Source organism: Rhineura floridana, chromosome 6, assembly GCF_030035675.1.
Source record: "Rhineura floridana isolate rRhiFlo1 chromosome 6, rRhiFlo1.hap2, whole genome shotgun sequence".
NCBI lineage: Eukaryota > Metazoa > Chordata > Lepidosauria > Squamata > Rhineuridae > Rhineura > Rhineura floridana.
In genome coordinates, this window is record NC_084485.1 from 151,328,499 (window position 1) to 151,353,926 (window position 25,428).

Genomic DNA, 25,428 nt, shown 5'->3' on the forward strand with positions numbered 1-25,428 from the left:
GTTCAAGAGATCCCTCATGTCTGCATAGCCCTCTTGATTTCTAACCTGAATATTGCTTATTTTTCTGCTCATGAAAGAGTTGTAAATTGTTCCCATTCCAAGACCATATTGAATGTGGCAGAATCTTATCTTTTTCATGCCTCCAGTGTTGCCTTTTTAGAAGGGACTTGTTATTGCTGCAAGTAATGAGGGGTTGAGAGATAGAAAGGAACTATTATCAGTTATGGGACATAAGTGAGCTCTGTAAAGACCCATTGAATATCTTGTTCACCCCCAACTATATTCAAAAGTTATTTTTGAATATAAAGTTGTTTGTGGCGAGTCATAATACAGCCCTAAATTTGGGCCTCCCAGTTCTCTTGTATGTGCTTGTATTAAGTATTTCTGCTCAATCCAAACCCTGTGCCTGCAGTGCTAAATGGGGGCATGTGGATAGGTTGAATTGAATCCTGCCTTGCCTCTGTGCACTACATCATTGTAGATACTTTTTTCCTTACCTAGACCCATAAGCTTCATATGTTAATCTGTGGAATTGGTACTTTTACAAGTGCCCCACAGTGTTGAATCTGCACTTACAAGAAACCGTTGTTGTCGTGTGCCAACACATATTATCTGGAACTCTCTGCCTATTGATACTGAGCAGGTGCCTTCATTATACTGTTTTCAACATGTGCTAAAAATGTTTTTGTTTATGCAGATCTACACAGTTAAATGTAACTTTTATTATGGACATTGGTTTTTTAAAACTATTTTATCTGTTTTAATGTTTGTGTTTTCTGTTTGCTTTTATTGCTATTTTTAATTAACATTATAATTAAACTACTTAGATATTTTTGATTTAGTGACGTGTGTAAATCTTGTTAAATAAATACAAATAATGGAGGAGACATGTGACTACACAAAGGTGCTTGCCTATGTTGGATCTATTTTGGCCCTGAGAGGGAATCTGAACATGGGTCTTCCCAGCCCAAGTCACTGGCTCTCTTATAATCTTTATGTTGAAGAAAAAAAATGATCCTGTTCCCACATACAAACTAGCTAATTATCTTTCCTCTTTGTCTGTAATATTTCTGTCTAGGTGGAAGAGTCTGCCATAGTAGGAGTGAGTGGCTATGTTGAATATCTCCGGGAACAGGAAGTATCTGAACGGTGGTTTCGCTACAACCCACGTCTCACTTGCATCTATTGCGCCAAATCCTTCAACCAGAAGGGCAGCCTGGACCGGCACATGCGGCTCCACATGGGTATCACACCCTTTGTTTGTCGTATGTGTGGCAAAAAGTATACTCGCAAGGATCAGTTGGAGTACCATATCCGCAAACACACAGGCAACAAACCCTTCCACTGCCACGTCTGTGGGAAGAGCTTCCCCTTCCAGGCCATCCTCAACCAGCACTTTCGTAAGAATCATCCTGGCTGCATGCCTCTGGAGGGGCCACACAGCATCTCCCCAGAGACCACTGTCACGTCAAGAGGGCAGGCTGAGGAGGAATCTCCTCTTCAGGAAGAAATCAGCTTGGTGGGGGAGACAGCACAGGGTTCTGTGTCCACCACTGGGCCAGACTGAAGTGGAATGCAAGGGTGTGTGAGGGGGATCCTCTCTAGCTGTAAGCAAACCCCAGTGAGATGGTGAGCTTGTGTTCTCATTTGTGCAATGTCGCCGCCGGACAAAGAAGCTCCCAAGATGTTGCCAAAATAGAACAGATACAAAAAAAAAGGATGGGACAAAAACTAGGCCAACTAACCTCTGATTCAGGGATTGACAGCTTTTTTTGGGGGAGGGGGCTTTTTAAAAAATGTATTCAGTAGAGATCAAGAAGTGACAGCTTTTTTATTTCTTGGCAGCAGACCCTGTAGTCCTGTGGGCTGTAGAGGTATAGCTGTGGTGAATGCAGAGCACTAGTGTCTGTATTCATCAGAGTGGTTGTATCACTGAAGAAGTCATGAAGACAAGAACTGGTTATTCTCCCTCTCTCTTCGCTCCCGCCCCCTCAAACTTTCCAGGTAATTCTTGAGAAGAATGGTTGTCCTGGTAAAACCTAACTTGTCTATTTTATCTCATTTTATTTTAGTGTGTCTCTTAAAAGTTGACCCATTACTTAATGACTTTTTGGTTTTTGGTTTTTTGGCTTGCCCATTCAAGGTGCATGATCTTGCCTATTTGTGATGAGGCAAGCAACTTTTGAGCAGTATTTTAGGTGACACAATGTTTAATTAACTAAGCTACTGAAAAAGAGGGTAGTGGCTGTGAGGCTCTGCCATGTTTAGGGGGAATATTTTCAGTTGCAAAAGGTGGATAGCTCATAATCCTTTGCAATTTTTGCTCAGTGTCTGGGCTCTGCGAAGACTATAAAAATAGAATGAGGTTTCTAGTCATGATGAATTGTTAAGATAGCGGCTTTGTCCCAAAGGTCATCTTTTGCCTCCCTTGCACTTGATCTAATATAACAGCAATATGTGTATATCAAAATAGTCAAATCCCAATGGGGAAAGAAATCATGGCTTGTCTGTTTATGAATGTCTCTGTATTTGGTATTTTTCTATGAAAAAATGCAGAAACAATCTACATAATTTAGAAGGGTCAATTTCAATTTTCTTGAACCTATGTAGGATTTTTTCATACGAGTTTACTGGAAGAATAAGAGTGCAGCTGCCAACCCCAGCAAATACCTATCTCAAGTTTCCCAGAACATTGCTTGTCAGTGAAAGGTTACAGGTGCAGAAGGGCAAATCTCTTGAATGTGTATCGGAGACTTGCAAAATAAGCAGCAACAGTTTAAGCTCTGCTTTGGTGCTGAACTGAGTTGATGTACAAAAAAGGCCAAGAGCCACAGGCTTTGCAGCTGGTATCATGCTGGTATTGCTGATGACGTGATTATCAAGTAATTAGCTGATTGATGGGAAAAGAACAGGGAAAGCGAAGAGAAGGCAGAGGTTTTTAAATGGGGTGGTGGTGGTATCATGCTGTCATTATGGGAAGGAAGAGATGGCCTTATGGCAAACATGCTGGTTCTTTATACTAACACTGGGCCAGTCCGGTCTCCTGAGACAAGTTTCCTTGCTTGTAAAAATGGGGCTGTTTTGAGTGGTAGAACAAAGGAAAGCAGATACGTGTTCGATTTCCTCCCCCCTTCTGTTTTTTTTGTATTAACTGAGAAATTCATCCTGTTCTCCATCTCATGGGGAGAAAGTTGTTTTGCTTTGTGGTCACAGAAAATGGAACCATCAAAAAGAAGCTGAAGTGTTGAAAGAGACCCTCCTAAACAAACTCTCTCGCACTCTCATTTGGCTTGAAGCAGGGAGGGTAATAGAGAGATATGAATATATATGCTGCTTTAGTTATAGCTTTCAAATCTACCAAAAAAAGAAAAATTACACTAAAGAGCATTGAAAGATATTTCTAGTTACTTATAACAAAGATTTTAAGCGTTTAAAAATAGAACTTTAAAAATATTACCAAACTGTAAGGCATACATTTATTTATCTACACTTATGTTATATGTAGTTATAATGGGAAAGTTTCTCAGCTGAGCTGGTGATGGTGTTGTAATGGCTATACAGAAGAGTTCTCTCCAAAACAGAATTGCAGCAAAATCCGTCCAAGTTTAGGTGGCATCGAGTTGAAGTGGAATATTGAACGTGGTATTCACAGAAGTGTGAGTTTCTTGAACAAGTTGTTGTTGTACTAGTACTGTGAACAGAGGAGCAGCCAAGAAATCCAGGATCATGCCAGCAATTCCCTGCTTGCTGATAAGACTCCTCTTTAGTTAGCTTGGCCACAATTATTAAACACTTCTTACATTTTTGCCTGAGCTTAGTTTTAATAGAAAAATAAAGCTTGTGAAAGGTGTTTTTAACTTGCCACTGTAGAAACATATCTTTTCTAATTGCATGTGAACGAGCCAATATTCTTGCCCAGATCTCATTGAAATGAGGTTTGCAGTTTGTAGCTAAAGTGGGTGACCTCATTCAGATGTAACACTAAACTTTCACTTAGTATTATGAGAACAAATCTACATGATCCTTAGGGCTGCACATTCCCACCCACCCCTCTTTTAGTGCAGCCGCAAGAATGAGTTCACAAGGTTTGGTTTCTGTTTCAGATTAACTAGAGGTTAGCATGTTGTCTGAACTCTAGGGTGTGTTCATACAACCGAACTTCAAACCATAATTCATGAAGCTGAATTGTTTCAATGGACTATAGTTAAGATTGTAATTACAGTTCAAGGTTTAGATGACATGCAAACCTACAGTTAATTTAAAACAGAAGCAGAAGCTTCCAATTTCTGTGCAGCCACACTGAAGGAGAGGGGAGGGGGTAGCACAGGAGCTCAAGGCTTGCTGCAGTTTATTCCTACAATGCTACTTGGTTTACATTATGTCCAAACGCAGCCACTAAGGAATGCAATTGAGGAACATTATTTTGTGCATGCAAATGTGTACAAAGAACTTGGGGGATCTAGATCTCTCTTTGGCTGTCAGATACTCTCTTAACAAAGTTTTAGTTATTGCCAAAAAAAACAAAACACTCCTGAGACTGTGACCTTTTATTCAGAAAGCAAGGTTCTAGCCCTGATAGTAACAGAGAGATTCCTGAAATTCCTTTGGAGCTAGATTGAGGTACGGGCCTTCAATATTCTGGAAGATATTGATAGTAAGGGACTGGCCCTTCTGCACTCAGCAGAGATATGTAACCTTTTGACTGATTTTTTTTAGTGTGTCAGCTTTTTTCTTGATTGTGACAGAATAAATGAAAACAAAAAGGTAGAAATCTTGTAGAGAATTGCATTCAGATTGTACACCTAAATAAAACACAAACATTACATGAATGTCTGCAAACAGCTGTGATTTGCATCGTTCCAATCAGGCCTGGCATCAGTACATGCCATTCTTGAGTAGCTGCTGGGGCCCTAGGAGGGCCCACTGCTGATGCCTGCTTTGGACCACCCTCCTTTAAAAAAGTGGCTGCATCTGGGAGCTGCTATTTACATTTCTCACAATTCCCCAATGTACAGTTACTCTGGGGCATTGTGGAAAATTAAAGGAGTGGCTCCTAGGCATCTAGCACTGATCTAGAGCTCTGTGGCTGCCTACAGTTGCCACCATGGCCAGGTAAGACTGCCATGGCCTGCCACCTAGAAAGCACTTTAACCAAGGGCTACCTGGAACTGGGCTTGATTCCAGTTGCAGAGTATTAAAATTGAGTTTATTTGATCAGCCTTGCAAATGCCTGAGTCTCGGAGCTTGAGATAAAAGGGATGGTGTCTGGTAGACCAGAGGACAGAACCAACAGTGCCTAAAGAGGATGGCATTTGGCCAGTTGGGAGAAAAATTTGGCTCTGCTTGGCAGCTCAGAGCAAATAGCAAAACCTCTTCAAACCACACAGAAAACAGCCTGATGTGTTCCTTGACTCTACCCTGGGGTTGTACCCTTTCCCCTGGGTACTCAGAGAAGAAGGCTAAAATTCAAACCCTAAGGATTAGGTCAGTTCTTTTTTCTGAAGTTGATTCTTTTTTAGTTATTAGACTGCAAATTACTAACGCAGGTGTGTGTGGGCTGGTGGATGCGTAACACATTTTGTGGGCTCATTTGCCAGGCTGGTTTTGTTGCATACACAAACTGGTTTCAACATCTTCATGCTTTGTGTAGCAATATTGATAATATCCCTGTGTATTGCTAGCTATTTTCAAAAGATAGTGGCAAATGTTGCCAGTAGGGTTATGTATAACTGAAAAAAACCTGTCGATACTTAACATTTGACTAATTTTTCCATTGTGGAGCAGTTGCTTATACAGGAGTTACCATGTTTGCTGCTAAAACCTCAGCCTTGACTCTGCTAATACATATGCCATCAAAGGTATTAGCCTAGTCCAGGCGCTGTGTCCTTAGGGAAGACTAAGGAGTGACTATACTGTGATCTCAGCCACAGGGGAGGCAAATATAGTTTTTTGTTTGGATTCTCCAGTGCAGATGAGCTGGCAATCTGCCTTTCTATTCAGTGCAGCTACAGGTTTTTACCCTTGCTAAACTGTGATTTCAACTGTGATTCAAAGGGGAAGTGAAACCCTTCCATATCATAATACCTCATTAACTAGTGGCCAATAGCCTGGTAGTTGTGGTGAATAACTTGTCTCATTCCTTTCAACGGGACTTAATAAAAACTAATATTACCTGGATCAGGCCACTGTTTTCTCCTTCAATGCCAGAAAAGGCCAAGAAGTCTAATTTTGATAGCTTGCCTAAGGTAATTCCCTCTTGAGGGGTAGGATAGATTTCATCGCTCTATGCTTGCAAGAAAACAGAAAATAAAATGCAAGTAATAATAACCTTCAGAATGTGAAATTTGCAGTTGTCTCCCTGAGTCTGCTGCTATGCATTTATGTTGCCAAAAGCAATAGAGTGAATCTGATGTAATTCTGAACCATAACATTGCTGCACTAGGAAACAAATAGTTGACAATAAAAAAAAATGTAGATTGACAGTGCCACTGAACTCAGTTGAACTTAATTCTGATGGGGCATGCATGGGATTGGATTGTAAGGGCAGCATCTCAATTGTCCCAGAGTGCAGCACACAGAATAAAGGGCTCAAGTTGGAGAAAGCCAGATTTCAACTGAACATCAGGAAAACCTTCCTAACTGTTAGAGCGGTACGTAATTGGAAGCAATTATCCAGGGAGGTGGTGGGCTCCAACACTGGAGGCATTCAAGAGACAGCTGGGCAGGCATGTGTTGGGTATGCTTTAATTCCTGCATTGAGCGGGGGGTTGGACTCGATGGCGTTATAGGCCCCTTCCAACTCTATGATTCTATGATCCAACATTCTTGCTCTGCTAGTGCAAGAGATGTCTACTTGGGACACTGAATCTCCCTTCCTCTCCTCCCCTGCAGCTCTCCTCCCCGCACACCCTCAGAATAGGCTCTAGAGGGTTGAGAGACCCTCCAGAGCAGATTTTGGGGATACTCAAGGTTAGAAGAGGAAGGGAAAGTCCCATTGCTTCCTGTAAAAATCTGGCTTCCTGTAACTTGAGCCCATTATTCTATGGTCTGCAGTCTGGGATGACCGAGAAGAGATCCTGGTCCTCCTCTGTGTGACATCCTTTCAAGCATGAAGATAAAGAACAATAGTGTAAATCCTACTTTAGGGCTTTTAAATAAAATCTAGGTTTGGTAAAAGAAGGGTTTGGGATAGTGTCATACCATTTTGTAATTTGCCACTTCCTTGTCCACTGCTGATGACTAGCAATTGTTCCCTGGTGAGCAGATGCAGTGCAAGTTAACTAAATGACTTACTCCATCACAGTGGCATGCCACACAGTATCCTGCTGTTTAAAGTCATGATGGCATGAACTGCTGTTTGCTACAAACTCCAACCTGAGGAATAAAGCAGTGCTGTGTGGGCTGTTTGTGGAGCTGAGCTACTCTGCACTCTGTTTCTGGATTGGAAACTGCCAACACAGCCCCATGGCTATACATGAGGACCACACAGAGCTTTACTGACATTAGTTAGAAATACAGGATAAATCTATTGGCTATGCATGTGCCTCTTTCAATATCTTTTGTCTTAAATGAGCTGCTGGCACTGGATCAGAAGGAGCCAACTTGTTGGTCATATGTTGTTGTACTATAATTCCCGTTGTCCCTGTGGTGGCTGGGGCTGATGGGAGTTGGAAACCAACATCATCTGGAGGGTCACAGATTCTGCATCACTTACCTAGATAATAACCCTACCTACAGCTGTGCTGCATTTCTAAAGTTGCCTGTCTTGACCTTAAAACAACTGGTATGAGAAAGTAGCTCTGTGAAGCAGAAAAGCAGAAAGATCTAACCAACAGATTCTTAACAAGATCTAACCAACAGATTCTTAACAAGATCTAACCAGCAGAAGTGGCTATATTTATAGCAAGATGCTATAGTTGTTGCTGTGTTGCTCCCAAGGAATGAGGGATACTTCACCCAGTGAGGCTCCAGCTTTCCACATGAAAAGAGGTATCTTTGTTCCTTTGATGACAGAGAATGCTATCTACAAAGTGTTGAGAATCCCCTATTTCCTTGGCATATGGAACATTACTAACTGGAGATGGAGCTGCCTCTGCTCATGCTGAGCTCTGTGTGTGTTGAAGTACCCGCGTGAGCCATAAGAACTGCAGGAACAGAGCAAAAGTTGATGACAAGTAGCAGAATTTTTTAGTAACACAGAGTTCTTTGTCAGATAGGAGCTTGTAGTATGGAGCATTTTCAAAATAACTGTTGCCAAGAATTTAAAGCTTCAGAAAAATGTTTCTCTTGTTAGTGGGTTTTTATTTGTGCTGTGTTTTATGTGCAGATTTTCAGTTTAAGAATAACACAGATGGAACTACTATGTCCATTTTTTTAAAAAAGCAAAACAAAACCCTAGAAATCTGCCGAATACAAATGGGGTTGATGTTCTGGTAAGAAAAAAATTGTTCACTCTTTAAAAAAAAACACCTGTCTATGATTTGGAAGAAGATTGCACCAGAGTAAGCAGCTAAGCATACTGAACAAAACATAGCCACTTGAATCAATTAACTACAGAAACAAACCAAGGTTGTTTAAGTGGAATTTAAAAGCTTTGGGGTGATAGTTGGGAAAAGAAGAAAGACCTGAAATTTGCTTGGCTTGATAGGGAACCATGAAGTTTCCAGGCTGGTATATGACTTGATGATGTACTGAAAAAATGGCTGGAATTGGTTGCTTTAATGTTAGTGGGTTAAAATCTAGTATCTGAAAGTTGCTTCTTGTAATACATCTTGTGGATAGAGGATGGCTCCCAGGAGTTGCTCTCCTATCTGCATAGATGAATCAGTGTCATCCAGTTCATGTACTTGCTACGGAGTCGATGTCTGGATAATGAGTCTGTTAGAAGAAAGCCAGCAATATATATACTGGGCTGATTGGTGTGTTTGCACTTCAGAGAATGAAATCTTGCACATATAAATGTATACTAATAAATAACTTTATGCAAATTAGACTAAATTATGTGCATTATTTAGCATTATGTTCACATTTTGAATATGATTAGCTCTTTAAAATAAAAGCACAGTTAGGAGAATTTGTCAGTTATGTTATATTAGCAGCGAAGTAAAATATTGGCCTTGGATATAAAGACCACTAAAAATTATATACAACATAATTTTATTTTGCTTTTAAGCAAAAAGATTTCTGTACCAATCAAATGTAACCTGTGCTCAGAATAAAATATATAATATATGTAAATTTTATTTTACATAAATATTCTCTTTTCTCTGAATTGATCTTTGAATTTGTTTGAAAAATTGATACTTTGGGCCAGGAAGCAAGTTGGCAAGGAAACTATGGGTAACGGAGGCATGGGTGGAGCCATATGGCATAACACGGCCGCAGCAGGAGAGTGACTGGAGACCCTGGTGGTGGATCAATGCATTTTTTAAATTCTGTACATTAATTGTGTAAGAAGTACTTAGCATAAGAATTCTCTTGCTGGATCATGTAATAGAATGTTTTCTTCTCCCTCCTTCCCTCCCCCCCCCAGCAAGCTGAGATGACCAAGATTCTATATCAGTAGCCAGATTCTTTGCCACGTGTGATAATCCAGACTTGTATGGGGTTGTGGAAGACTTACTTGCTGTGCCTGGAAAGCGTCCTGAATCTGCAAAAAGTAATATTAAAAAAGCCCTGAATTACATGAAAGAAGATTTCTATAGATTTGTACTTGTTTACAGGCTGTCCATGTGAATATGATATTTGTGGTCCATTTCAGCAGTTTAATATAAAATAATACTTTCCAGCCCTAAGATCATACTCCATGTACCATAATAATCTCACAGCCCACTCAGACACATAGATAATCGCCATGATAAATTCAGATATTGATGTTAATTCCCAGCAGTTGCTGTGTAACATGGAAATGAACATCTCTGTGTTGGAGAGGAAAGCAAATAGATTTTAGAGAGCATGGGCTAGCTTGTTTCATTCAAACTGAGAAGTTCTGTTCCCATAAGAATCACATGTGCTTGGCATCCACTGCATCCCCTTCTATTACGAATGTGCTGTTGTGGTTAGAGTATCAGGGAGGTTCAGATCTCCACTTAGCTATGAAGCTCTCAGAATGACTTTGGGCATTCACTCTCAGCATAACCTACCTACCTCACAGGGTTGTTATGAGAGGCTGAGGAAAGAACCATCTCTACTGCCGTGATTCCTTCGGGAAAGGTTAGGATAAAAATGTACTAACTAAATAAAATATTCTGGCAAGACCCTTCTGCAATTATTCCACATTTTTGTATTAAATTATTTATTTATTTATTAAATTTATATCCTGCCCTTCCTCCCGGAATTACACTTTTGAAACCTGCATCCTCTCCGCTGCCTCTCCCGAGCCTCCTTGTTCCTTCCTGCCAAGCCATTCCATTGCAGTTGCCTTTTACAGTGGGAATGGCTTCATCTGTTCCTGCAGGACTTCCAGTCTGTAAGTCCTTTATGGGTCCAGTGCAAGCTTGTCCCCTACGTTCTTCCTGGTGGCCAGTGTTTTGATGGAACAAAATGGGGAGATGAGAAGACAGGGCCATTTCTGCTTCCATAGATGCAGAGTGAAAAGAGGGAGACTGTTCCCCTTTCCCTGCTACATTTATCCATAGATTCTAGTCACTGGTTAAGACCTGCTTAAGTTGTTGGTGTATAGAGCAACCCCCACCCCCAGGGAAGTAGCTGAAGAGACACAATGAACTCCTTTCTGTTTTAGCTCACTTCTCTATATTTATTGGGTATGTTCTCTCCCAGCCCATCCAGCATAATTTGAGTAGATGTGTGCGAGTATTTTTTTTCTTCATGGTTATGTTTATATGGTGCTCTGTTCAATAATTCTTTGAGTCTGTCTTGTCTTCACTGGTATTCCAATTTGCCAGAGAATTCTGTGCTGTGGGACAAACCTAAGAGTTTGCTTGTAGAAGTTCTCCGGTTCAATCCCTGGCATCTCCAGGTATTTCTGAGTGAAACCTGTTGAAACCCTAGAGAGCTGACACAATTCAGCGTAGACAATACTGACAGTACCCAGTGGGTCTGACTCTGGTCCCATCGGCACTGAACATTTAAAAACAGCCATGGCTTCTCCCAAAGAATTCTGGGAACTTAGTTTGTTAAGGGTGCTGAGAGTTGTTAAGAGGACCCCTCTTCCCCTCACAGAGCTACAATTCCCAGAGTGGCTTAACAATCACTCTTCCCAGGGAAGTCTGGGAATTGTAGCTCTGTGAGAGGAAGAGGGGGTCTCCTAACAACTCTCAGCACCCTTAACAAACTACAGTTCCCAGGATTTGGGGGGAGAAGCCATGACTATTTAAAGAGGTATGATACTGCTTTAAATACATAGTGCTGATGAAGCCTCTGTTTAAGGCAGCTTCCCATGTTCCCTTCAGGTTTTGCTTTCTGGATAGAATTACTTTCTGCTTTATGATGTTCCTGGAGAAACATGCATAATAAATTTTGCTGTTTTTACAACTTTAAATCTCTTCACAGCACTAGTAGGATTTGAAATTACTTTTTTTCCATTTTGATACATGAGGCATGATCATAAGTGGAATTGTTTTCAGCTGGCAGAGAAGTGAAAACATTCCGAGGTACAGATAAATGTGAGTCATTAGTTCTATGGCCTGTATCCTAGTCTTCAATATACTGCTTCTGGGACCTTGTGGAGTAGTCAGAGGTTGAATTGTGTGTTCCATTGAATGCTTCAAGTCACCCAAGTGCCATGAAATTTTGAGCTGTTATGATCCTCGCAACAACCCCCCTTGATGTTCTGCCATCTTTAATCGGACAAGCAAGGCAACATACTTAACTGGTAAACACTCCAGGGCTTGCCAACTCATATCAGTAGTAGTATTTGAAAACACATTGAGGTATTTTGAAACTACTGTGCAACGTCTCTGTGAAGGCTTTTGTGCTCAAATTCAACTTTTGGGTGTAGGTTTCTAAAATTAATTGTTTTATCTCCCATAGATGCTGCCAGAATTGCAGAAATGGGATTCAATCTCACTTAATTCTCCCTTTAGCATAGAGGAGTCTTCCTCCCCCCTTTATTTTTGCTTGTCCAGGGACTGCTTGAATTGTTGGTATCAGCAATTCCCAAAAAGGTCCTTTGCAGCACAACCCACAATAGCAAATTCCAGCATGATTCCATGAGCCTTGCTTTAGTGGTTTAATTTAACGCAAAATGGGCAGAGCTGGAATTCCTCCTGGCAAGCAACCCTACCATTATTTATTTGAGTCACATGTCTGGCTATGCCCTGCCTGTTTCAGCAGTGCAGTGTGATGTTCTTGGATAGAATATGTGAGCCTCAGCATGACCTGTCCTGGCCCTCCCCTGCAGCGAAGCAGAAAAATGCAGATACTTGTCCCCCAACTGGCAAATTGGCTTTAGGCAGCAGCGCATTACATTAAGCCTATTTTTATTCTTTTTCCTGTTCTGCAGTAAATTCATAGTTAAACCTTGCCTTTTAACTTAAAGAGTATTGGTACTGATGCAACAACAAATAGATGAGGACATAAGTAGTTTTACTGGTGACCTCATTGCAATATCACAATTGGAGATGTACAAATTTTTAAAAATCTGCTGCACTGTGTGCCTAATATTTTTTTTAACCTACAGTGATTTCCTAATTTAGTTTGGCCTCCTAACTGAACGCACAGTTTTGAATATGTAGGTGCCCCCTTGCTAATAAGAGCCATTCACTCCTTATTCTGAGGAGTGCACCTGTTCTTCATTCTGTTGCAGGAGTGCATGTGCTAGGTGTATAGACATCCATTAATTGCTGGTGTAAAGAAATCAGGAGTATTCTCTTGGATCCATGGCCCTTGCGTTGAAGGAGTTCCCCTGCTAATGCTTGTTTTCCAAGGGAAAAACAGAAACTGCTTGGCATACAATGCTAAGTCAACTTGCCGGCAAGCCTTCTTTTGCAGATATCATGGGCTTTTTGCATAAGTGAGAGTTAATTCCTGTGATGGTATAAAGCAATAGTTTCCACGTCTAACAGCTCTGAATAATATGTGCGTTTTTCACTGCAGTTGTTGTCATGATGTTTAATCTAAGCTGGAGCATGGTACTGGTTGCAAGTAAACTTTTGTTCTTTTTTCCCCAAAAATGAACAGATTGAAATTCGAACCCACACAATGCTTGGTGGGACAGAGCTTTTCCATTTTGTATGTGAAGATGGAGACTTCCATATGAACAGTGTTTACATTTGCAGTGTAACTTTTGAAAACATTTGAAACGTTCTATTCCAAGTGTATTTTTTCTGCTCAGTAGGTCTTAGACCCATCCCATTAAATAATTTTAATGAATTACTGGCACAGGGAGACCTTCTGCTGATGAATTCATAAGGTTTAAAGCTCGAGCTAAAACCTTTAAGCACATTGCTAAACATGTAACAAAAAGCCAACTGCATCCATTGTAAAACACAGGCGTAAAACAAACATTGTTTGTATCGAGTCAGTTTTATTGTCCATACAGAATATATCCATACAGAATTTATGGTTGTGTCACTTCAGAATTCAGCAAGTTATTGTTTGAATAAAAGAAATTATCTGTACAGTCACTGTCCTCATAAAAGCTGTATATGTGAGTTGATACATACTTTTATTAGAAGGGTGGAGATTTTTTAGTAATGCTAGGAATTATTTTTTTAAAAAACTTGGAGGCACAGTTTCCTCAGGAATATTCAAGCTCTCTTCCTTCTCTTCATGTTCTCTTCCTTCTCCAGATACCACAGAAGTATTTTTTCTTAGCAAAATAATTTAAAATGGCTGATAGATTCTGGCATAGTGATGCTTAACATTCCTGCCATGATGATGCAGTGTTGCTTTTTGAGACATTTCAGCATATAGTCCATAGTTTAGTAGGAGAATGCATGATTTCCCAACTTCTGTCTCCAACTTCTCTAGCTGGAAGGAACTCAAATGACCTCAGCTAAAACCTTGAAGAATGGCTGCCAATCAAAATGCAAAGTACTGGGGTTGGTGGTCCAATGGTTTGACTTGGTATAGACAGCTTATCTTACCAGAGTTATTTCAGGTTTTTGAACATGACAAACTGTTCGTGATTTTTTAAACTACTGTGCCCTCATTAAGCATTGGAGAAGATGCATATAGGAGCAGCTTCTCCATGCACATTGTCTAATGAATGCTGGATGCAGATGCGCATTCAGGTGGGAGGTATCATATGCAACTTCTGTTCACGCTGTGTGGGGCTGTGGACATCTCTATCTGGTTTGCAATGCAAATGGGAATGTACATTCTCCAATTGCTGTCTCAAGCTGAACACAACTATAGCTGGAATAGGGCCCTCATGTTTTCAAATTGTGTTCTGGGGAATGCAAAGATTTCTCAAGAATATCACTGATGGCAGATACACTTCTCCAAAAGATTGTTTATCTACTGCTATTAATCTTGCCCTGCAAGACACAGCCATAGCAGATTGTTGGATATGTTCTAGACCACACTTTCCATTAACGTGGGCCGATGGTAGAACCCAACAGACCTGGCGAGTGCCCCATGTTAGTTGAGCTCCTTCCAAAATGCCCCAGAAATTCTTTGTCATGTATTGAGGCTCTGGGCCAAAACAGACACAACATCATTTGTGCAATTATTAACTTGCATACATGTATAGCAGCAGTTGTGGGTGGGTGATCTGGATCAGGACTGTGTGGGAGGTTGGCTTTAACCCTTTGCCCCCATCATGGTCCCAAACCAGATGCTCCTCTCTACAGCCGCTGTTTGCATTGGGAGAGAAGCTCCCATTTCTGTGGTAGACAAGTCAGTGTTGTGAGCGTTCCCTGCAAGTAGATGGTTTCAAAACCAGTTATATGTAACTTTTTAAAAACGGAAATTCACATTTCTTGCACTTGTGAATTGGATGAAAGCATTGCATGGACTACAAAATGGTTTGTGTACTACATTAACATTCAGTAGTGACAAATGAGGAGGTCCGAAATTTTTTTTAGTGTTGTGCATTGAAGCTCCTTGCATCTTGTGCTCATTCAGTAAGCAAAGCTAGAAAATGTGTGATCTAATTAACTGAACAAGCTTTCAGGGTTCCCTTTGCTCAGCTTTTGCCAGAAGATTATTGTGCATTTGGGGTCAGAGGCAGAAGAAAGCAATGTAGTGGAGAACTGTTTAAAGTTGGGAATGCAAAGTGTATGATGTGTGCAACATTATTCTGCTAGAACAATAGGTCCAGGAAAATGACTATTGTGGTGAAAGTTTCTATGCTTCTTCCTGGCTGAATTTGTTGGTTTCTTGCTGCCAAACTTTGCTTCTGAACAGAACTTGTGAATGGGATGGTTAGTAAGGGTGCTGTTCTTTTGTGATGCCTTGCAAGGCATGAGGTGCACTTCTGTTCTTGATTACCTGATAATTGCACCAGACAAAGATTAGTTGAATATCTCCAGAATGAGGATTCAGACCCACATACAAATATTAGAACTACCTGAAATGGCAAGTGGTGATGGTGTGGGCACATCCCCCCCCCAAGGAGTACTGGGAATAAGGAATAATCATGTATGTAGATTAACAGGAGTGAGCTTTCAAATTCAATGTGGCTTTGTATTGCTGTTTGTTAATCTCACCTGAATTGTAATAAACCAAACTTTCAATCAGGTTTAAATGTCAGGAGAGCTCTTCAAGGGGGAGCAGTTGAGCATGGGCACAACTGATTGGGCAGACCTCCTGCAGAAGTCCCACTAAAGTGAGGGGAAGCTGCACTACTGTGGGGGTTCTGCAGGAGGATTTCCCAGCAGACTGTGGCCCATGTGTTCAGCACAGAACTGTTTTCTTTCCAAAAACGTAAAGAAGACTTTGCATGGCTGTGGTTTATTCCTTTTTTTCCTGAGTACTCTCTCCAAAAATGTTCTGTTAGGGACCATAAGATACATGTTCTTCATCACATGGTACATTTCATGGGGCATTAGGGGGTGGGATCTGTGTGTATGAAAAAAAAGTGTCATACATTTCTTTAATATAGGTTGGGGGGAAGAGGGGGAACATGTGGAACTGGATACACAGAATGCTGTTTTCAACGGCAGCTGAGTTTCAGGTAATATCATGTTGTGCCCTGCCCTCCCCTCAAACATATAAGAACAGCCTGCTGGATCAGGCCAATGGCCCATCTAGTCCAACATCCTGTTCTTACAGTGGCCAACCATTTGCCCATGGGAAGCCCACAAGTAGGACCTGAATGCAAAGAGCACTTTCACCTCCAGTGATTTCCAGCAACTAGCATTTGGAAACATACTGCCTCCATCCATGGAGGCAGAGCATAGCTATCTTGGCTAATGATAGCTGTATCCTCCATGAATTTGTCTAATACTCTTTTAAATCCATCCATGTTGGTGGCTATCACTGCCAATTTCATAGTTTAACAATATGCTGTGTGAAGAAGTACTTTATTTTGTCTGTTCTGAATCTTCCAACATTCAGCTTTATTGGATGTCCATGAGTTCTAGAGTTATGTGAGAGGGAGAAAAACTTATTCCCAATCCACCTTCTCCATGCCATGCATAATTTTGTACACTTCTGTCATGTCACCTCTTATCCTTTCTCTAAACTAAAAAGCCTCAAATGCTGTAACCTTTCCTCATAGGGGAGTTGCTCCATCCCTGGATCATATTGGTTGTCCTTTTCTGAACCTTTTCCAGGTCTACAGTACACTTTTTGGTGTAAGACGACCAGAACTGTACACAGTATTGCAAATGCATCCACACCATAGATTTAGATTATGATATAAATTATTGTTTATTTTCAGTATTGTTTGTCTCAGAGAGCTCATCATTTAGAGAGAGAGTTAGAACATTTTTTGCTCTTTGCAGGAAAAAGAAACAACAAACTGCAACAATACAAAGTCTCCCCTGATGTTTTTGAGAAAGAGAATGTGTGGTTATGAACCAAATGGGAGAGCAGGGGAGGCACCGGCTTGGATGGCAACTTCAGGTTTTGATGATGTCTCATTTTGCACTTAGGAGGTAAAGAACTTTGGACATCATGTTATTGCTCTAGTAACCACTGAATGTTTGCAGTGAAGGTCTGCTCAGCATCCTGACTCTAAACCTTAGCAGAGATTTCTGTACTACTTGCTCTGGTGCTATTACTTGCTCTATGCATAACTAAGATCCTGTTTTCCAGCTGCTGGCTTTGCTGTCATGCTCTTTACCACCTAGGGTGCAACCTGATCTGAAGCACAAACTTCAGATTGTTGTATTCAATTTACAAATGTAAATTGGAATTTCATGATGTTTGTATGTATATTCCACCAAAGAGCTCAGATCTCTCTCTCTCTCTCTCTCTCAGTACTGTTTTCAATTTGAAGTTAATCCAAAAGGTGACTATTTCAGGATGGTTTTTCATATTTTTTTTCTGTTGGTTGTCAATTCTCCTAGGATAGGGGTTCCCATACTGTGGTCAACAAACTTCATTCAGGTGGTCTGCAGCATGTTTGTGTATTTGTGGTTGAAGATGGGAGATAGTAAATCCATTGTACTGAATATTCACATTGATTTTTAATTCTATTTTTATTACTACTTTTATTTTTTTTATATTGTATTTTAAATTCTATGGAGTTACAATTGCCACAACAGGCAGAAAAATCATTCAGTGGTCTGCCAAGAACCTCAGCCATTTTTAAATGGTCCATGGGGAAAACAGTTTGGGAACCACGGTCCTAGGAGGTTCTTCTCATGCCCAACAGTGTCCAAGCCAGTGCTTCCAAGTTCAGTATACTCACGCTAGGTTTACATTTGCAGATTACATGGTTATAAATTGTAGGTCACAGAAAAATTAGTCCAGAAATTCTCAGAAAAATCCATACCAAAATAGATGTTGGGCTTTAAGCTGTAGAATGTGAGTTTTAGATTATCTTCTTTATCATGCAGCATTGTTGATAGGGAGGATTCTCTGAGCCACTTGGAGACCTACAAAATAGAGTGTAACACAAAGTTCTGGTAGGTACAGGGGGCTTGCTCAGTGGGCAATGTGGAGTGCCCCCTTAGTGATACTTGTAATCCCTGACCTGGATGTGAAACAAACTCACATAGCTTTATAGAGCTGACAAATACAAGAAAACGCAAACCTGTATTCCAAAATGCATATAACAGCTCAGCTTTTCTGTTATCTCTTGCAAATCACCTTTCAAAAGTAGTGTGGCACTTTAAGTAGGTTATTTAAGCACCCTCACTTTCTTTCTCCTTTCCTTCCCATATGCACTTTAAACTCTGTGACTGTTAGCTGTTACGCATAGAAGGGTTGTCTTGAATAGAAAATGTGTAGTGATGATGTTGGCATTGCCTGGCATTGCTGTTTCCCCCATCTCAGGAGGCAAAGGCATTGTGTGCACTCTCTCCTGTCTCAGCAAATGCACAACACTCAATAGTGTGAAAGCTAGATGCAGGGCATCGCCCATATATAGCACCTGGAAAGTTGGCATGAAGTGGCTTTTGTGAAGTGGGCTACACCATTTTGTTTGTTCTCATAAGCCAAGCTGTGGTTTTAAAAAAATCAGCCAAGCCACAGGTTTTAAAGAGGGATGGGCTAAACTGCCATGGGATCAAAATTGTATTGAAAATCGTGTAGGTTTTAGGTTTACCCACATGTATCTCCTCCTGAACTTCTGCCTCAAAAATTTCTTCTTGGGTGGATACTTGCTGAGACCAACTGAAAGCTGGCTCTTATTGGATATTATGGGTTAGGATGCCATCATCTTGAATGCTACCGCTCACACAAAATGAGAGTGCCTGTAAGGTACAGGCCTCCTGAGGATGCTATTCTTCTACCTTGAACCCATGCATTACAGCCATATGCTGTGCATGTGGCCACATCACAGATGAGAGCACCAATGGAGTATCTGTCTGAATTGCACATTGTAGATACTCAGTGGTATTTCACATGGTGACACACATGCCCACTTGTGGGAATCGAGGATAGTGCAATTCAGAATGGATCACAGTCATTGATGAATTCTCTCATCTGATTTTGGTTCCCACCCCACCCCCAAAGTATTAAATATTCAAGTCTTCTTTGTTCCAGAGATATCCTGATCTTCTTTGTTATTGCTTTTCCTTTTTAAAACAAATTAGCCACCACCTGGCATACCCTTTAAAACAATTGCTCTATGAATCTGAAGCAGATGGAATTTCTGTTGGGAGTTCTGAGATTTCCTGTTCTGCTGCTCTATTTGGTGCTGGTGCATTGGTTTGCATTTGCAAAGAACAAAATCCGTGCTTCACATTTGCAGCAGGCTGAAATGTGATCCAGTTGTTTGAAAATGATTGGTAGCAGAACAGCCCAATTTATTTTTAATTAGCATTTTCCAAAACCCAGTTCTTGTGCATCCTTTTATTCTCCCAGTGATCTCTAAGCACATGGAGGGAGAAAAGAAAAGGGAGATAATAGGGTCATTATTTAGTGGGTGTATCTTTTAGTAGAGCGAGGAGGAGAATAAAACAGAATGGTGAAAACTTGTACAAACTTATTTAAAGCAGTTTAGCAAAAAAAAAAAGCTCTCGTTGAACAGCTTTAAAAATAATGTGAATGAAAACTTAGAAACTTGGTTAGGACTCTGAAAAATTCTATAAATGTATACTTGAAATTCTGTTTGTATTTTAAAACAAATGCATTTTCCTCTTTAACACTGTGTAAAAGAAACGTTATGCATGTGAGTGGTTTGAGAATTAAATGGTTTAATACTCAAAGCTAGAGGGCACTGTCTTTTTTGTTTGACCACAGTCATATGCAGCACCTCTGTCCTTTAACAGTCCCCACGTGAAGGTTACTAGTCAACCAAAGTAAGTTTTCCCTAGTTTTTTTTACTTGTTGGAGTCCCTCATTGGTCTTTGTGGACAAGAAATCATTCCACTTTCAGCATGCTCAGTTTCACAATGGTGGCTTGGTTGTGCTTTAGTAATGCCTCATGTGTTTACCCATTGTGACCCTCCAAGCCAAATGCAACTTATTAGCTATGTGCGGTGGCCCACCATGAAAGCTGACAAGCACTGAGCAAAATATGGCTAGTGGCCTGTGTTTGCCTTGGTGGATCACAAGTTATGCAAGGCTGCCCTTCCTGGTTGTACAGTAGTAGATAGACTTCAGCCCTGTAATTTACTGGTTTCTGTGGCAGAGGCTCATCCAAACACCCCAACATGGCCTTTAACAAACAACTAAGCACATTTTCTAACAGCAGGTTCCATCCTCTTCAGCAATAGGTTTCAATGGTGACAACCACCAAAGAAGCTCCCTAAGGCACAATTACAAGGAGGCAAGGCACATTGGACTAAAGGATAATCACTTCTGAGGAAACATGCATAGGTTCAGGCTGCACATATTCAAGGTAGAACTCATTTCAGTTGTTGGAGGTGTAAGTATAGGTTGTTCTTATAGTGGAAATAAGATCACAGATTGACTGCCGTACACATCAGGAGGTAGGCAGGGTGTTTTTTGTTTTCTTTTTAATAGGTAGCCCTTGTCTCCGTGACCAAGACTTATGCATGGGACTTAAGATCTTTATTGCATCAATGGAAGCCAGCACATTAGAACTGGAATTTACATATCCAACCATTTATTTAGTATAGCTGCCATCATTTGAGATTGGCTTCCAACAAGACCTCATACCATCCTGAGTTTTCAGGAACAAAGTGGCCATGGCATGGGGGGAGAGGGGGAGGAAACCTCCATAATTTATCCTCCCGAAATATCTGCCATGTTAAAGGTAAGAGTTCACTGGAAGGTACCATCAGTTAATAAGCTGCTCTCTCTAAACACTGCCAGAGAGGCAAGAGTGCGTAGTATACTGTTAGATGTGTAACCCTATGTTTCTTTACCTTGAGCAATTTATTTTCCCAAGACTCCAGTTTTCAAAGAATGGGGAAATGTTGCCAAGAGGAAGGCATCAAGGTTAGAATAAACACACATAACAGAGGCAGATGGTGACCTTTTTTAAAGACCCATCTCTCCAAATTCTTCTGCAAGTCCTGTTGAAGCAGGATTGAAATGCAGGCATTTGCTCAGTTAGGTAAGAGGAATTTCTGGCAAGGTGACACTTAGGTGGCTATAGTTTCCTGACCATGTTACATTGCAAGAGAGATACAGCAATGATACCTTTTTATTAGCTGTTTAGAAACAGGACAAGGACCATTAGAAAACAACTTAAGTGTTAGGAGCAGGGATCGGCTACTCTGCCCATGAAGAGGATGGAATTGATGGCAACTTCCCGTATGAGCACCAAGAAGGGTCTGTTAGCATTGAAGACAAGTTTGTTCAAAGGAAATGAACGACCCGTGATCAAGACTGCTGTGACAGCGGCTGCCTCGCTGCCTTCTTCATTCACCTGCCAAAACATACACAGAATTTAGGAAACACATTTTCAAGAATGACAGCACCGGAGACCAATAGAAATAAGAGCTTTCTTCTTCAACAGTGCTCCTCTCTTGAGAGCACCATAATTAGGGTGCATGTTTAATGTATTAACTGGCTAGATTAATTAATTAAATAAGTGCTCCTGATTAATTGGGCAGCAGATTGTAAAATCTGCTCATTTATATATGCTCATCAAAATTATAGCTGGCAATCATCTTTTCTTTTACAGTGGAGGGGCTGTCTCTTCTAAGATAATACCTAATGCAATACAGGTTTAGCATCCAAAAATAGAGTAAGTATACTTCTTGCCTCAGAACGATTGTTTTTACTGATGTGCAAACTTATGGAAGCTTAACTGATTGACTGACAAACACGTTTGATCAGCAAGCATATTTAATTACAAAATAATGTAGTTCCACTCCATTTTTTAGTTTTCATTTTCCCCGTCTAAGAGGAGTGGGTGAAACTAACTGAGCCATTACTTTGCTTTATCTTTTACATTGTAAAGGAAGGAACAATTATGTGGGGCAGCTTAAGAATCCTGGACTACCTTGTTACCTTTCTCAATCAAGCTATTCAGGCTGACTCTTGAGCCTAGCAATGCAAGATTGCACCTGTCCTATTTCTCTTGATGGTTCTTGGCCCATCTGATGGCTGCAATGGACATTACATATGTTGGGCTCTCTATAACCATAGGCCTTTATTCTAATGTGGTCTCTAAAACACAAGTGGCTGATGCAATCCCATTTCCACAGTGCACGTAGGTTGCATATAAAGTCTCCTCTGAGCAGGGCAATTGAGAAAGTAGTAAGATATTTTAATCCAAATGCCTGGGGAGGTCATGTCATGACCCGAAGGAGGGGATGAGGTGCCCAGGTGGTCTAACTGGAAGATGTCTCACACTACTGAGTCCCTGGGAGGGATAAAAATAATTAAAATATTTGATACAAAATGACTGTGCTCTGCCAGTGCTATGCAGTCTTCACTGCTGGTCATATTCTGGAGTTCTCCAAGATGAACTGTGATCAGCTTCATGGCTACCTGAATTTTTAAATTCATCTTATGAATAAATGTTTCAAAAATGAGGTGGACGTGCTAGAGGCAGGGAAGGAAGCCCAGCCTGGCTTACCTCTAGGGAGGCTTTGTGGAAAGCTTCTGATACATAAAGATCTCTCCAGGCATCTACAACTATACCTGAAAAAAGATAAGACTGTAAAATTACAGTGTAATTTTAAGGAGCGCAAACTGCCTTTAGGAATAAAGCAGAAGGCCACAGAAGTTTATGATGTAACTACTAATCATTGATTCTGGAGAGAAATTGCTAACATTCAGTTGAGGAGCAAAGTTCTCTAGAAAGCACTTGCAAAACACACTTGCCTGGAAGCTTGTAAAACAAATATAGACTTCCTGGAGATGACTTAGGTCAAGCACTGCTTCGTGTATGGCATGAGAAGCTGTGGAGAGGATGCAAAGAGTGAGCACTGAGTGTGTGTGTGCATGCATAGGCAGAGACTGCAGCCACTGGGTTTTCCTACAGCATCACAAACCTGGCTGAAACTAATTGAATTGCAGAACCAGTTATAACAAAAGAAATGCAGGGGAAGGTCCAGAAAGGGCAGTGGCTAGAATGCCCTCCAGATGTGGCAGTGAGCTTCTATCCCCCAACTCAGAGCAGCAGAAACTGGATCTCTGGATTGGACCTTGGAGGTTGTATGTGTGTTGATGGTCTAAACTAGGGTTGCCAGGCTCAGGGCCTGAGACTGATCCTGTATCTTTAGGAGAAGAGAAAGTCAGCCAAGTGCAAGTGTTCTTGCAACTCTGTAATGGGAAAAACCACAAGGTGGAATTCCCCCTCCACAACTTTTAAAGATACAGAAGACCTCTTGGAGGCCAACCCTAGTCTAAACTGATAGATCATATAAACTATACAGTGGCCTACAGGAGTTTCAGGACTCTGTAATGGGAAAAACCACAAGGTGGAATTCCCCCTCCACAACTTTTAAAGATACAAAAGACCTCTTGGAGGCCAACCCTAGTCTAAACTGATAGATCATATAAACTATACAGTGGCCTACAGGAGTTTCAGGAGAAGTCCATCATTTTATCTACCAGATACACAGATAGACCTGGGGTGGTGGACTTCTTAAACCTGTGCAAAAAGGGCACAGTTGTATGACATTTATTTGAGTAATTTGGACTGTTCTTACGAGTTTTTATTTCACTTTTTCATGAATATAAATAAGAAACTTGTACATTTTTAGAAAATCCAGAGGCTACTTTTATTTTTCCTCTCATGGTAATTGGCCCAGGGCCAAAGTAAACTGTGTGTGCTTGAGGTGTATGGGGGGGGGAGGGGAGTCAACAGCATATAAGCAAAATTTTACATATGTTTGTTAAAACTGGATATTATTTTGAACCCAGACTTTATAATTTGAAAGTTCTGGATTTGTTAAGACAGCATCAGTGTAGCAGCAAGATTAGTGGTACAGGTAAACCACCTGAGAACAAGCATGGCCATGTCAACGTGTCTTTACAACTAGGAGATCTAGAAACTTGTTTTTATGTTTTGAAATCAGATATGAGGATCTGAGGAATCCAAGTGGTTAACTTCTGAATACGGAAGAGTATGCAGGCTTAAACAAATTAATATTTGTTTTAACTAGATGCTAGTTTCTATGCATGAAAATTATGAAAAATAAAAAGCTGAGGGTGGCTAACTACGGGTAGACAAGTATTCTAGCTTCTCTCCAAGCACAGCAGCCTTTCAGCACTGACCTGGCAAGCTAGCATGTTCAGGGCTGAAGATGTCTGTCAATCCCATTTGTTGCAGCTTCTCCTTCAGGCTGAAGCTGTCTTCTATCCGAAAACGGGGCAGATGTACTGAGATGGAGACATCTTTCAGGAAACTAAGCCAGCCTTCCAACTTCTCTGCATTAAACTCCTGTTCCACTTGCGCCAGGCGTGTATTTGTAAAGGGCAGGATGAGCACCATAGTAATATCATCTCCTTTGTAGGGCAACTCCAGCACCTGCACTTTGGAGCTTGAGATGGAAGCGTAGCGGAACATGGCTTCCTGATACATCATTGGCACCTGGCAGGGCTCAGATGCATCTCTGAAAAACGTCTCCACCTTCGTGTTTTCAAGATGGAACTTTGATTTCCAGTGGCCCTGGGTCAATGCATCAAAAATAAAGAGGACAATCAGCAAGACACTGCCAGATATCTGGACTGTCCAGTGCAATTCACTTCTCACTTAGATTGGGACTTGTAGAGAAAATCCCACCTTTTTTAAACTACTGAGTACAAGATGGTGAATAAGGCAGGTTAAGAGGTAACTAATTCATGTTGGGAGGGCTCGAATGTAGGCCCTTTGAAAAGGGATCATAACAGAAACAGGATTTGGACACGTAAACTGTTTATCTCGCAGGTTGGCTGTAGAAACCCTGTCCAAGTGCCTGGAGTCGGTGAGTGGCTGGATGGGAAGGAATAAACTGAAGCTGAACCCTGACAAAACCGAGGTACTGTTTGTGGGAGACAAGGGAAGGCTGGGGGATGTGGACCTGGTGCTCAATGGGGTACGACTGCCCCTGAAAGACCAGGTCCGCAGCCTGGGGGTCATTCTTGACTCCCAGCTAACCATGGAAGCTCAAGTCTCGGCTGTGAGCTGCGCGGCGCTGTATCAACTCCATCTGATACGGAGGCTACGCCCCTACCTTTCCAACCATCTGCTCCCACTGGTAGTACATGCCCTGGTCACCTCTCGCCTAGATTACTGTAATGCGGTCTACGTGGGGTTACCCTTGAAAACGGTTCGGAAGCTGCAACTGGTACAGAATGCGGCGGCTCGTCTGATTAAGGGCAGCCACCGGCAACATCACATCACTCCAGTGCTGAAGGAGTTGCACTGACTACCGGTTGTTTACCGGGCCCAATTCAAGGTGTTGGTTTTGACCTTTAAAACCCTATACGGTTTTAGCCCAGTCTATCTGAAGGAGCGCCTCCAGCATCGTCAGGGATACCACTCAACAAGATCAGCCTCAG

At 41.2% G+C, this 25,428-nt stretch overlaps 2 protein-coding genes across 14 annotated transcripts in view; one reads left to right on the forward strand and one right to left on the reverse strand.

Moving 5' to 3' along the window:
- The window catches only part of ZBTB37 (zinc finger and BTB domain containing 37), a 37,960-nt gene extending 16,301 nt beyond the window's left edge, over positions 1 to 21,659 (forward strand). For 3 of the 7 annotated variants that reach the window (XM_061634151.1, XM_061634148.1, XM_061634149.1), the window contains exon 4: positions 1,079 to 11,265. In XM_061634151.1, the coding sequence (XP_061490135.1) occupies positions 1,079 to 1,567 (489 nt within the window). In that variant the 3' untranslated portion in view covers positions 1,568 to 11,265. Of the gene's footprint in view, positions 1 to 1,078; positions 11,273 to 21,616 lie in introns of those variants that run through there. The other 4 variants (XR_009763637.1, XR_009763636.1, XM_061634150.1 and 1 more) reach the window with 4 other exon arrangements.
- The window catches only part of SERPINC1 (serpin family C member 1), a 211,240-nt gene continuing 202,566 nt past the window's right edge, over positions 16,755 to 25,428 (reverse strand). For 6 of the 7 annotated variants that reach the window (XM_061634155.1, XM_061634153.1, XM_061634156.1 and 3 more), the window contains 3 exons: positions 24,163 to 24,556; positions 22,517 to 22,581; positions 21,116 to 21,358 (listed from right to left, as the gene is read on the reverse strand). In XM_061634155.1, the coding sequence (XP_061490139.1) occupies positions 21,185 to 21,358; positions 22,517 to 22,581; positions 24,163 to 24,556 (633 nt within the window). In that variant the 3' untranslated portion in view covers positions 21,116 to 21,184. Of the gene's footprint in view, positions 17,952 to 21,115; positions 21,359 to 22,516; positions 22,582 to 24,162; positions 24,557 to 25,428 lie in introns of those variants that run through there. The other variant, XR_009763638.1, reaches the window with a different exon arrangement.